Source organism: Gavia stellata, chromosome 9 (assembly GCF_030936135.1).
Source record: "Gavia stellata isolate bGavSte3 chromosome 9, bGavSte3.hap2, whole genome shotgun sequence".
Classification (NCBI taxonomy): Eukaryota; Metazoa; Chordata; class Aves; order Gaviiformes; family Gaviidae; genus Gavia; species Gavia stellata.
In genome coordinates this window covers 31175465-31189991 of record NC_082602.1, presented here as the reverse complement: position 1 = coordinate 31189991, position 14527 = coordinate 31175465, and the positions used below count along the sequence as shown (strand labels likewise).

General features: G+C 44.8%; 1 protein-coding gene across 8 annotated transcripts in view; it reads right to left on the bottom strand.

Annotated features, from left to right (window-relative positions):
• Nucleotides 1–14527, bottom strand: part of TCF7L2 (transcription factor 7 like 2) — a 179288-nt gene that overhangs the window by 23806 nt on the left and 140955 nt on the right. For 7 of the 8 annotated variants that reach the window (XM_059821221.1, XM_059821222.1, XM_059821223.1 and 4 more), the window contains 2 exons: nucleotides 2448–2580; nucleotides 210–312 (listed from right to left, as the gene is read on the bottom strand). In XM_059821221.1, the coding sequence (XP_059677204.1) occupies nucleotides 210–312; nucleotides 2448–2580 (236 nt within the window). The remainder of the gene's footprint in view (nucleotides 1–209; nucleotides 313–2447; nucleotides 2581–14527) is intronic. The other variant, XM_059821227.1, reaches the window with a different exon arrangement.

Genomic DNA, 14527 nt, shown 5'->3' with positions numbered 1-14527 from the left:
TGTTTGTTTAAGACCACATGACCTGGCATAAGTTTTAATTAATCTTCATGAGGTGGGTAAATTCATAACCACTCAATGAAATGGCAGTTGGCAAACAGACTTATCTCAATGCACACACACATGCGCACGCACACACACACAGAGAATTTTTAACATAAATTTTACACATCAAAAAAGAAAAAGGAAATAAAAAAAATGGAACTCCTTACTGTGGTACTAACCATCCTAGCGGATGGGGGATTTGTCCTACAGTGCCTGGTGATAACGGATAATAAGGAGATATATCTGGAGGATGTGGAGGCCTTGGAATTCCTACGGAAGAGGAACAGAAAGCAGCATTAGTACTGAGACATGGAAATAAATAAAATATAAGGAAAAAGCACATATGTTTCTAAATCGCTACCTATTAATTTCTATTACAATACTCATGGCTTCACTTTGGGTTTCCAAAGGCTGTTTCACAGTGTTATTTTATAAAGTGAGCCTCTTGGCATCTTCTTCAATGAGATTCAACCAGAAAAACTGATGTGATTAGCTCCCTCAGTCACCTCTCCAATCAGAGATAATTATTTTGTTATTTAGGATGAGAATTTAGGAGTCTCAACTATAGTTCTGAAGTGACGCTGTGCTAGGTGCTGTCTTAAACGCTCAACAGAAAGATGGTCCCTGTGTCAACTTCATGGTTACTGTAGTCGCCAAGTCACCAAAAGAGCACAGGCCCTACCCATACATTGACTAGGTACTCAATAGCATGGCGCTATTCCAAAGTAACCTTCAAAACGAGTTACAAAGTCATTATAATTGCAAATTGTGTTTGCTTTTGAGCAAATCTAGGAAACCTTTCCTGAAACCTAGGAGTGGAGGTGAGAGCCCCTGGAAATGCTTGGTAAAACTGGGGTCAGATGTCGAAGGTGTACAGGGGAGGACAGAGAGACCATCCGTCCTCTCTGAAACCAGCGCTGTTCCTACTCGGGAAGCAGAAACCAGCTCCATACACAAGCCTTAAATCTTAACGCTCCTTACCTTAAGAGCAAGTAGGAATTACTCAGAGGAGTAAGGGTTACAAGACTGGGTCTTTCAATTAACAAGCCAGAGCACAATTACACAGCAGAAGCAAAATTAAAACAGAGAGCATTAAAAGGAAGGGGTACTGTATTCATGGCTAAAAACTATTTTTTTAAGTCACTCGGGAAGCTTTTAATCTCTAAATTAAATCTCCTTGTGTGACATTTTCATGCAGACATTGCTTTTTCTCCATTACAAAACCCAAACAGATTAACTGGGCTTTAACGATCCGGCGAGCTATTTGCACACTTGAAAGAATGTTCACAGAAGAAAAGTAAACAGTCTACAGACGTTAATCATATGTTTTACGATAACCATTTAAAAGCTATTCCCTGTACTACCATTATTTAAATGAGAGGTTGACTATGCCATTCACTTGCAATACCCAGGGATGGCGAGATGGATTCCTTTTAAGCCATGTGAAGTTAGCATTAAGTACAATTAAAAGGGGGCCCCAGTTGAAGCATAGGGAGTGAAAACCAGCTAATGCACAGCCTCATTCAAAGGCTGGAGTTTAGATAAATCATCTGCATACGACACAGAGTGATTCCTTTGACATGAATTCAGTTTCTGATGTACTTTTCAATTAACTAGCTGGGATCTGGATTAACAAAAACAAAACCACTGTCACTAGGAACTCAATACAGCCCAAAGAAAGAAGATTGACACTGTTTGACTTCTCTGGGCCCTCAGGTTAAACAGGGACTCTTAAAAAGTTAGAATAACATGTAAATTCTACTCTGTAACACCAATAAATCTAGTCAGGGTTTTACGTGGTGCTCTATATTCAAGAAGACTGCCCTTCAGGCTGAACTGAGAGTTGGGAAGACTTACATTGGGGAAAAGAGTTGCAAGTGTAGAGCTGGAGCTAAGTAGAGTGGATGAAAATTCAACATTATAGGAGAAAAATGGCTGAACTCCTGACACAGAAACAATGGGATTTGGGGAAGTGAAAGAGATTCGTTTTGAAACTGGTCACGGCCCAACACCTTTAAAATTCCAGGTGAAATTTTGTAAGTGCAGATCACAGAATGTACATGTTTAACTCTCTGGGCCACGCATGCAAACCAAGCACTTGGTAGATCGAACTGCTAGGTGGGGGTATCATGCTTGCAAAGAAACACAGCTGCAAACGATCCCACACACACAACTCTAGAGTCACCCTGCAGAAGCTTTATGAAAATTCACTCAGCAGGTTTCCTTCTGAAGCCTAACTGGCTTAAAAAGAAACTATTTTGTCTGGGTTCCTGCATGCGTTTGACATTTTATATGCCCCCTTTGGTGCTCCAGCATGGGAAATCCTTCCTCCCGCACCCCTTCCCCCTAAAACGGAGTGATCCACCCACCCACTCTCAAAAAAACCCGAACTATTTCCCACCTACCTGTTTTGGGATCTACGTCGGCTGGTAAGTGTGGAGGAGGGTTTCCCGGTGTGAAGTGCTCATTGCTGTACGTGATAAGCGGCGTAAGAGGGTGTACATGGTGTGGGTGCTGCACAACTGGCACTTTGTTAGACTGTCAAGAGAAAAAGGTTGATGGTGTTAGAGGAGTGCCAGGTACTCCCCACTGCAGCACGAGGCACGACATACAGAAATCTGAGTACCCAGGATTGCAACACGGTCCTCAGACTTTTCCAGATCCCTTCTCATCGTCACCCTTGCAGTTTTCCCACCCTCTTGCTTAAAACCTCCTCATGCACTTTCCCTGCTCTTGAGTTTCTTTAATCTTTTTGACCTGTCGTGCTCCTGTACGGAGCAACAGCAATTCTTTAAAATTTTTCCTTTTTATTTTATAATCTTCTGTTTCACTTCCAAGATGCAGGCAGACTCCTCAGTGAGGGGCTGACAGAGTCCCCCATTTAATTAGCACGAGACCCAAATGCTCACTGACCTGTAGGTCTTTTCCTTTCCCCTTCCTGTCCTCACTTTCAGTTCTGCATTTTACTGCTCATTGCAAATACTTCACATAAAAAGCCTTTGTAGTGCTAGAGTATTCCCTTCATCAGCAAGCATTAGGCTGACAAGCGATCACCTGCATATTTTATATATATATATTTTAGAAGAGCTGATTAATTATCAATTCATCAGAGAGTGCTAATAAATGGAAACTGGATACTGATAAATTAGGCTACTGAAATATTCAGCTATATAAATAATGTCAAAAACACAGATAAAGCCATTGAAATTAACACTCTTGTGGGGGGAATAATCGCGCAGATATCATGAGGTTTTCCCTGTCACATTCTTAGCTCTGGGGGAAAAAAAAGAAATCTTTTTCTTAACTAAAATTAAAAAAAAGGAATGAATGAATGAAAGGGAAAGGCAAGCTGAACTGTAACTTACCCTTACAAGATCACAAAGGAAAAATTAAGCTGAAACAAGCGAACTGCTGGACCATTTACTGCGAGTAATCCAATTGCAAAAAACCCTATTCCCCATAGAGGATTTTCACTAAAATCCTACAACAGGGACATTTAACCAGATTAGGTACCAGCAAAGATAAAGAGGCTGGTATTAGATGATGAATGGATTAGAGTCAGGTTTCATTTTAGAATGTGTCTTCATTTCCTTTTATTACTTTAAGTAAGGAACAACTTGCATTAACATCAAGTAAAAGGAATCACATTAAAATAAAGTAGTGATACCACGGCGGCCCCCGATAGCGCCGCTGCCGTTCAGGGTCTGCCAGCACTCTCCTGCTCACTCTCGTGCCTGAGGATGGCTCTGACCCCACCGCTCGCTCCCCAGCACCCCCAAACACACGTGCCCTCACCATGCCACTTTAGACAAGTTATTATCTGATCTCGGTTCGAACGCTCTGAGCTTCCCTTAAAAGCATTTCAAAAATAATTCACTTATTCTTTGGGAATGAGTTTCTAGACTGGGGGGAAGGAAGGGGGGAGACAGACTGAGTGTTAGGAGGAAAAGAAACATCAGTCTTCCCCCAAACAAACAAGAAGTCCCTCCATCATGCTTTGGTCGAGACACAGCAGAGCTTCACTTTCGGCTCTTCCCGCCTCCCCCACCGCGGGAGGCTCCTCCAGCCCCAGCCGCTGCCATACGTAGGTGTTTGACTCACCCCTTTGATACACGCAAAAAAAAAGCGTGCATCCAAGAGAAGCAAGCCAAAGAGCAGTGCTTATGCTTCCCACAATTTTTACCATGTTTATTTCTCTTTGCAGCGCTTACATAAAACGGTTCCCCTCTAATAACACACACGTGGCACAGGAGAGTCCCACGTCAAGCGACCAGCTCTATGAACCCCAGCACGTTGCGTTGGCTGGGCTGTAGGTCAGGTCTTCTGCCAGCTGTACAACCGAGGACAACCTTTGGCTGTGGAGATCCATAATGGTTTCTCATCAGAGGAGCTATGGGGATTTAGCCCCTTAATCCAAAAAGCCGAGGGAGATGCTCTAACCCAAAATCTATTCTCTTCCAAGCGAACCAACCTAAGCAGTCTGAAAGTAACTGAAAGGTTTGGCAAGGGCTTCACGTAACAAATCGTATTACACACCATGCAAACTAGAAGGCACTTACTCAACAACACATGACATTATATGCCAAATGACCACTTGATCTGGTTCACAAAAAACAATCATTCCCAATAAGAGGGATTTTTGCTGGCCAAGAACTGTGTGAACTCTTGCTGTTAGGTGACCCACAGTGCGGTTGGTAGCTGCTCTGGCTCTGTGGTCTCCCAGCTCTATCCTCACATGGCTGCAAAAAAACCATTACCCAGATCCTGACAGACATTGAGGGCTGTCTTCCATGGAGAGCTTATTTTCATAGAAACTGGAACTCGTTAGTTAAAAAAATAAGTAAGCGACAGAATAACATTAGAGGGTCAGACTTAAGCCGACAAACAAGAAACAACACGTGAGAGGAAAGCTGGACTGGCATGCCTGTCTCACCAAAGCCAGATATACCATAGGGGGTTACATGTAAACTGTGGGAAGCTACCACCCACTGCTTTGATATACCAAGACCCCCTGCAATATCTCCACAAAATGGCATGCGTGCTAAATTACTATGTATTTTACTTAACACCTTTCAGGAAAAAATAAAAAGCAAAAGGAAAAAAAAAAAAGAAAATCGACAACCAAGAGTTTGAACTCCAGTCTGCAAACTTTTTCCCAGGTAAGTAATTTTTACTTGGGTGACTGCCCTGCAGTTAAACAGACAATTCATATAAAGGTACTGGATGTAAGGGTAGGATACTTTTTTGCCACCCTGACGATGCTGGGGCAGAGGTGTGGGGAGAATGTACCAGGGGAAAAGTCAGTCATCTACACGCTCAAAAATATTCTCTCCGGGATAGGGAAGTGTGATCCACTGCCCCTGTAGATCAGTCTGCAGCTGTACCTCTACACCAGGGTTGGGTTTGTATTCTGTTTCGCACTGTGCATCACACACTGGGAAAAGGGAATGTAACTAAGCTCAGAATAGCATTCACAATTTGCAAGCCAAGCTAATCATGCATAATATGCTAAATAAGCTGCTCTTTAAAAGCAGCATTCCTGAAGTTAACTAAGCTTCCTTGGAAAAGAGAAAAAGAAAGGACTAGCTGGGAAAGAGCAGGATTAATCCCGCACACGCATCTTCCTTTGAAGTCAATGGGAGCTCTGCCTGAGTAACAAGTGTGGTCCTAACCCCATCCACTGGCAATGAAAGGTAAACCACAGAAGCCATCAATAGGAGACACCTATTAGATGACCTTAGTCATCCCTCTGCAAAAGGCCCTTCTCCAATACACATTGGCGAGTACTTTATCAGGGGTAGTTTTAAGCTACAAGCCATTGTGAGATGCAGGAATTTCTCTGGCAACTTGAAGAACTCCATTTATGGCTATGTCAGGCACGGAAAGGGGAGCTGCACTGGTACGCACAGATTAGCATCAGGGCATGCGGTAATAGGATGGGAACAAGTGGAGATTTCTAGAGAGAAATCCCAGCATCTACAAAGTACCAAGTCATCTGCTGATAAATCACTCCTCTCCACTGAAAGCTGGGGTCTCATATGCTGTGTTAGAGGGCACGGTAAAGAATTGCAAAAAAACAACAGAAGTTTGCTTTTCTTGATAACCACTGCCTGAAGCAAACCAGAGGAAATTGTCCCCATAGGGACTCAACTACTAAATCTCTCTATATGAATTTGAAATGCTTCTGGGAGTGCTTAAACACAGATGACTTTAAACAATAATGAAGCTCTGGAACGAAAAAAACCAAACCACAACAAATTTTGGACTGATACATGTTTGAGAGGGATACTGAGATCCATTTAGCCTAAGTTCCGATAGGTGCCTTTAGGGAACAAAAAAAATATCTGAACTTCAGTTTTAAACTGCAGGGGATTGTGTGTATAAATTGCTGGGTATTAGTCTTCGTTGCATGGTAAGGACATTTCATTAACAGGATGAAAGATACTCCTATGCGTATACAGCCCAATTTAATACACCCCACTGATGTATACTCCCCATTTATTGAAGAAGTTAATACATGCTGTATAAATCAATAGTTCCTAAGTCTCTGAAAGCAACATAAGACTTGCATGAGATGAAACATTGTATTGTTGAGCATACAAAGAGAAACCAACCTTTAAATACGAAGAGTTTGTTGCTGCAATTTCTGGTTGCAAATTCATAGCTTGTTTGGCTTTGGCAATAAAAACATGGTATCAACTCGAAGTCAGAGGAAAACATGCCAGAGAGACCGGAGGATTTGACCTCGCTGGGATAACACCGTTTTAGTAAAAGCAGGTCTGCAAAAAAAGCGACCCAGGCTGCAAACAAGCCATCATGCCATCGCAGCATCGCAGGGGCCAAAGCCTTCGGCCTCAGACGAACGGCCAGCGGGAGACTCTGCTCTGCTGCCTTCCCGGCCGAGCAGCCAAGGGCAGGGCAGGGGGGATGCTCCTGCCCCAGCACAGCCTGAAACTCTCACGGCCGCTGGCACAGCTCCTGCGGCCGCAGCCAGGGAGGGACCCCGTTCCCCAACCCGGGGCGACCTTTTAAGTGTACTTAAAGCCTCAAGTCCTGCTTGTGAGGCAGGGATGGGCTGCGCCTGCCAGGCACCCCCTAATCACCCGCAACCGGGCAAGTGGCAAGGGAGGGACCCCAGACCCCCAGAGCCCCCTCCCCTTCCTGCATTACGAGTAATGGAAGAGGAATGAGAGCTCACCATTCACCTTAAAACCTATTAATCAACAGACACCAAAACCAAATGGAGCTAGAGCTCCGCCTGCCTTTTTTGCCATGTCCTCCTCTTCCCCTTTTCCCCACTGCTTTCCCTTTCTGACGAAGATGGGCCCTGAAAGTGCCTTTATGAGCCTAATACAATAAAACAAAAGCAGCACAGAAGAGGGTTTGTCAGCCTTTTCCCCTCCTCCAGGGTAGATGCAGGAGGTCGACAGTGGTCTTGAATTAGCAGGCCCTCCTGGAGTTGCTCCCTGGGCTAAGCAAAGGGTACCGTTCAGTACCAATCCACGTTAAAAAAGTAGGTTTGTAACTTCTCTCCCTGTATTTTCCAGATGGTGCTGTTGCAGTTACGCTGACTATGGCCAGTGAAATGCTAACAGATGTTCCTGAGCTGCTCTGCAGCTCCAAAGATGCTCGCAAGAGGAGAGTTTCCTTTCTTCCAAAGGTTGATCTCTCCTTGGTTCTGCCAGGGAATGACACCCCACCCTCCAGAATCAGGAAACCAAGTTGCAAGAAAAGGCAAATCCCAAAATATTGCTGCAAATATTGTATTATTTGGTGAGCCTTTCCAGCCAGGGTCACCAACACCCAAAGCAGAGCACCCATCAGTAAGCACCACTCTGGCCCCAGGGATCACCCACATCAGCAGCCGCTCCGGGTGGCATCCCAAACTTCAGCAAGGAAACTGCAAACCATTCGGGTTGACCGAAAAGCTAAAGCCAACCAAACCCACGAGCTATGTGTAACTTGGTCCTCATCGTCTTCCCAAGCATAAAAATTCAATGCCAGTGATGAAGCATTCCTGAAAAAATTGAAGATTTAATTTTACCCGGCTCCGTTTAGCTAGTGGAGTCACATTTATTTTTTTAAGGATGCTTTCGCACCTGACTAAGCATTTTCTCCTGAAAACTACTTCCCCTTGCTCCATTATGGCTGATACAGTGGCCTGAGCCCTGTCACAGTTTAATGTAGCTGATTTCTGCCTAAGGTCCTGCCCTAAGCTAACTGCCCATTGTAGCGGGAGACAAGGCCTCCATTGATAATCACAACTCGCCCTGCTAAAAAAAGGCTCATTTTCTTCTTTCACACAAATGATGACAGGAGCACTGACAACCATGTGCTGGGACAATACCCCCCTAGTCAGAGCTTGACAAAAAAAACCACAACCCCCCACTGCCCTCCCCTTAATAAAAAAAAAAAGCTGGGGGACACTTTTGCACCCCTCTGCTCCCCCTCCCTCCCTGACCACTTCCCAGGCCAGCGAGCGCCTACCTGCTCCTGCAAGAACTGCCGGCTTTCCCAAAAAACCCCAAACTGTGCTATTTTAGCAATCTCTCAGACAAAACAACAAAATCAGCTTCCTGGCTTTAAGTGTCCAGCAATTCAGTCAAGAAAAGAATCCTTTTCTCCCCCCCGCTTTAACTCTGATGAAGTGCCTCCTGCATACTGGAGCACTAAGGCACCGTGCTTGACATTTTCGGCATCCTTCCTGTGAGGGAGCGAAGGTACTGGCGGGGCGGGGGGGGGAAGCGGGGGTTTAAGATGTTCAGGAAATTTCCACTTAATTTCGCCAAAAGGCAATTATGTGAAATGATCTGGTGACAATTAGCGTATGCCAAATCCTCTAGCGTAAAAGGGAAGGAACTGGGGTTTAGCTATCTAATTACCGCCTGTTCCTTCTTACGCAGGAGAATTAAAAACACTAGTAGTAACACCTTAGCATTAAGTGTGCTCACGCTTTGCTTTCAAAACTGTTGTGGACTGTAATCTTACTGCTACGGTATTTGGGGGGTTTTTTTGGGTTTTTTAAGTAAAAGAAAGAAACTTGGGGTTTTAAATACAAGTTAAGTGCTGCATCCTCGGACCTTGTGGCGTTACTCTGGGTCCGGTCGGACCCAGACAAGCACCTGCTTAGACACAGCTGTATATTTTGAGATCCTTCAGCATCACTTGGAATTACATTGATGCCAGTTAGATTTTTACCTCACTCTTAATACTTTATTGATAAAGAGAAAGCACTCTGCTCCATCTGCTCTGCCTGATCTTGGCATGAAAATTTGGACACCAGAGTTACCCCAGCCTATAGCCCAGAAACTGTGGCCTGCGTGTATCCAGCCAAGCCTCACACTCTATCTCAAAATTAGAAATGATTTGATCAACAGGTGGATTTCCCCGTACGAGGAGGACAAGACAGTTCTTAGACTCTTCAAGCGTCAGGCATGGAGGTGCCCAGATCTGTTTCTTCCGTTACAAAAGGAGAGGTACAGCTTCTTCCCCAACCTGACAAATACTTGGTGCTTTCTTTGCATCCTTTACTTCATTACTAGACAGGTATTTTCTCTTTAGAGCAGGCAAGCCTTCGTTCATGTCTAACAAGGCAAAAAGCAAAAAGACTTGTCATACATCAGACTAAAACCAAAAACCACTGTTCTCTTAAGCAGTACTAGTACAAGGTGTGCTGGATACAGGACCACGAAGCAAAGAGAGTGGTGAAACCTGAGCAGGTCTTCAGGAAACGGCCCTGAACATAAAGGGGGTGGAGAGGGGAGAGATACAGAGCAATAATGCAAGCACAAAAATTCAGAAAAGATGGGAGGAAGGGAGAAGTGAATATAAGCAAGAAAGTGCTTATAATTGCCCTGATAGACCTTATTTCTTAAGCGCTTTGTATGAATACCTACTAATGCAATTTTACTTGCTGCCTAGTATTTTATAAAATGCCACATTATAAACAGCTTTAATTCTTGCATATAAATCGCGTATTTCAGCACTAGACAGACATAGACTGCAGGAGAAATAGCTCCACTGATTTTGTTAGGGTATCTGGGACTTCTGTCTACAGTAAAAAATTAAATGTGAGGCTGCTAGAAAAACTGCAAGAAATGAAAAAAAATTAGCATGCATGCCTACACCCACTTGTATTTGGCATTTATATTTAAAATAACAGCATTATTAAAAACGTAACATGCACATACACGCCTTAATATATGATGTCAAGTTTTCAGTACAGCTTTTTAAAATATAGTACTCACTAATTATAGCGGACTGTGCTCAATACCGATACACAATGTATCTAGCAAATGTATATTAAACAGCTGAACAAATAACAAACCTCTAAAAAACATTTTCATTTTTTAATGTGCTAAAAACAATACACGCCGCCACAAAACAATTGAGCGATGAAATTAAGTAAGTCCGGATCAATTATTTCTCGAATAAATTCAGCAAGGTTTCCCCAAAAATGTGCTGTTAAATGCACATCAGAACTGAAACACCGTGTGTTTATTTTGAAAGAAAAGAAACAGGCACATTTATTTATACAGCACTGTCAGGCCTTTCGCCCCAAGACCCAGTAAAAAGAATTCCTCTAAAGGTAAAACGCTTACGAGATCTCATCGCCAGCATTGTAAAACCAGCGTATGCAACAACATGCAGTGAAAGAAGAAACTTCTAAATAACTGTCCTTTTAGATTAATTCATTTTAGATGAATTCTACAGAATTTTATCCCTTGTTTCATACAAGAAAAGGCACATAAATCAACCAAGCTACTCAGGCAAAGGTATCACAGAGTACTGAAGTGACAGAAATCCTTCTGGATCAAGTGACTCTCTAAGCAAGCTTGGCAGAGTTAGAAAAGAAAACAGCAGAAAACTCAAGATTCCCACAAAATCTCCAGTGAAAATGTGATGTTTTCCAAAAATCTTAAATACATTTCTATTTTCTGTGTATAATTATGGGCAATGTACAGAATTGGTTGAGGTGTAGGTTTAATTTCTGTAATATATATTAATAGGAGATGGACTGCTGATAACAAACACAGAACCACTGTGTCAAAACACATTATCTCATATTTATCAACATTCAGCATTATTTTTCACATTCCTTTATCACTGGGTGAAATAACTTTTATGCAGTGCCCCTAAAATTTTCATTTTTCACATTACAGCTGAGTTTTCTGAAGAATTCAGAAAATTTAACTGTCAACGAAACACAGGATCAAAAGCACCCCATCAAAAACTACTACATACTATTTTTAATAATTTTAAAAAAAAATAAATCTCAGTTTGTGTATGACAAGAGTTAAACCATTCCATCTCCAAACCCCCTTAACTGTAACGCATGTGCCCTGCTACAAACCAACTTTTTCTCCTTTAAAAAAAAAAAACAACAAAAAAACACCCAAACATTTTTACCTTCATGGTTTCAGAGTTAAGGAAATATCGTACTGAACTGAAGAAAGCTTTGAAGTGGCCCCCTCTGCCCCAAAGGAGAAAAAGAAAAGAAAAGCTAGTGATGTCATGGTCACTGTGTGAATGTATGACTGCGGATGTAACGCACAGCTAATACACGCGCACACGCTTCTCCCTCGCTGGTAACCATTGTTCAGCATCCAGAAATCAGCCCCTGAAACCTGCTGTACACCAGGCTCTGAAACACAGCCCCCCCCCCCCCAACACACCCCGATCCCACCCTGGATGCACAAGAAAAAATTTCTACCCCCCTCCTCTTTCCGTAAACCAAACCCCAAAATCAGGCGGAGGGAAGGGCAAAGAGGAGGAGTGCAACAACTCTGCCCGGCTGCAGCATTGTGTCTCGACAAAACGGCACTCTGCCGCTCGCTCCTCGCCACTGCTGGAAAATTAAAGTGTCATCGAAAAGTCGCGCTTCCCTCTACAAAAAAAGACGATTACCATAAAATAAATAAATAAAATCAATGTCGCTAACAAAGGTCACAGCTGGAGATGCTTGCTTGATTTCCCCCCCCTTTTTTTTTTGATTCCACACCTGAGGGAAGAAAAGGAGAAGGGGAGAGGGAGAGAAGTCACATCAGAAGTTCAATGGTCAAGACGGAAAGCGCGCACGCAGAAAGTGCTACTCACCCAGCAATTCAAATTGAGATGCCAGCAGCCGAACTGCTGGAAGAGAGAGAACCCAGAGGCAAGCGCTCCTCCTTTACCACTCAAATCTTCCATTCCCACTAAAATTGCATCCCTCGGGTACATAACAGCTTTGTCTTTCCTTCTCTTAACCTCAAAAACTTTTTTCTTTACTGTCGAGATGCCAATTGTGCTGGCTTTGTATTATTTTCCTTGCAGCTTTTCTCTCTCTTTTTTTCTTTCCCCGCTCCCCCCCTTCACTTAAAGTGCTGGAAAAGCTGTCTTAAAAGATCAAGATGTCTCCAGTTTTTTGGCCTGGTGTTTTCTGAATGCTCAAAATCCACTGTCATGTTGGCTGTGAGAAGTGTCTTATTTCTAAATTGTTGGCTGCGGTTATCAAAATTTAGAGAAGCCTCCTCTCTTTTCCGATATAGCACTTTACCATCATCCTTCCAGGGACTGGGGAAAAGACTTTCCCCCCCCCCCGCCACGCAGGTATATGTGCTCAGAAGAGCTAAAAAGCAGTTACCTTGGAAATCAGTGACAATGCTACTACAACCCAGGTTGCACAGGTATTACTGAGTGCAGCGAGGAAACGCTGGCCGGCCGTGAGGGAGCATGATCAGTTAAGTGTGGCAAGCAGTCACTTTATCTGCAAGATTGTCAAATCCCTCAAAACAAGTTTCTTAGGGGGAGAGCAGTAAGGAAAGTATATTTTCTTGTCATTGTAACACTGAGGTGACATTTGGCAGACCTTTACCGTTAGCTCCGGTCTCTCCCTCCCCCCCCTTTTCCTTTAGCATTTAATATTTCTGTAAACCACTGACCCCACTGTAAAAGCAAGGCAAGAGGAGCTTCGAGACCGCTAGTGTTACGCTGCCCTGGCTATTGTATTTTCCCAAGCTGCTCCTGAGTGAGAATAAACAGGGGTACCCAGAGAGCATCGCTGAACTGAGCATGGGTGAAGCATTCTCCCCTGCGCCTCGCTCTCGCCTACGAGGGGGGCGAGACACCCGCTTCCCAAATCTGAGCTGGGTACCAAAAGCAAACCGCAGCATCCGAGTTTGCCAAGAGTCCGTTTCTCATCTCTTATTTATCCCTTTCCCTAAAGTTGCAAAGTAGTTACACTACAACAGGGGCAAAAGCCACCAAGGGTGGTTCGACGGGGAAAAACTAGGAAACCATGGCCGCGTTCTTCTCCTCCTCACTTTCTAAGCGAGTTTGTTAATGCTGATGGATGCTGCACGCAGGGAGAGCGATCGCCATGTGGGACGGACGCTGCTGCAGACGAGGCACTGAAGGAGACCAGTTGCAAACACTTGTCTTCCCCGCCACATCTGGGGGACTCACGCGAGCGAGTTCACACCCCCCCCGCCCCAAAGAACAAACCAGGACTAAATAAATACAGGGAAAAAAATAAAACTCTGTTTCAAACAGGGAGACCTTGAGTGGTTCCAGGTTCGCTTACTACGTGGCAGTTTAACCTGCGAAGGCTGCGTGCTAAATAAAAAACCAAACCAAACCAAACCGCAACGCTGGCACCTAGGGCCCGGGGAGAAAAAAAAGGTAGGGGCAGAGGAAGCAAACGGGGAAAATCTGTGCGTCTTCTGTCGGCCGGAGCACCGTCCCCCCTCTCCCCGCACCGCTCTGGCCTTCGCGTGCAAAGTGTCAGCCAGCAATCTTTAAGGCCCTTAATACCAAAACAAAACCCCGCGATTTCCCTTTACACGGCAACAACAAAAGCAACGAGGCTCCAGTTTGACAAGTAAAAAGCCCCAACAACACGGCAACTAATTGCCTTCCCTCCCTCTATTCACAGCAGCCACCACACTCCAGCGGCCGCCTTTGTCACACGTGCGATTTCCCGCGGCAGCCGCCAGCCCCGGGGCCGCTGACGGACAGTTCCCCACCATTTACCAACAATAACTTAGAAAAGTGCAGCAAATGGGACGGGCAACTTGAAATTAAGGATCGTCGGCTCTCCCCTAAAGATGCGCGGCACATGGAAAGGAGCCCGGAGCTCCCCGGGACATCCCTATTCCCACCCCCCCACACACCCCCCCGCAACAAGCTTCTGCGGGATGCAAGTTTCGCCCCCCCCACCCCGGCCGCGGCCGCTTCCCCGGAGCCGTCGGGGAAAAGCAGCCCGGAGCGGGGAGGCCGAGGGCGGCGGGAGGCGGGCGGGCGGCCGGGGGGGAGGCAGCGGCAGCCCTGCCCCGCGCCCTCCCCGCCCCGGGCTCTCCTTACCATGAGACTGCAATCGCAGAGGGGAGGGAGAGACCAAGCGGGGCTGCAGCTCACGGCGCGCATTCCTACAGACGCTAAACCAAAGTTGGGTATTTAGGGGAAGAGAGGGGAAAACGCGTGCCTTGGCATTTTCTAAAAAGTTTTG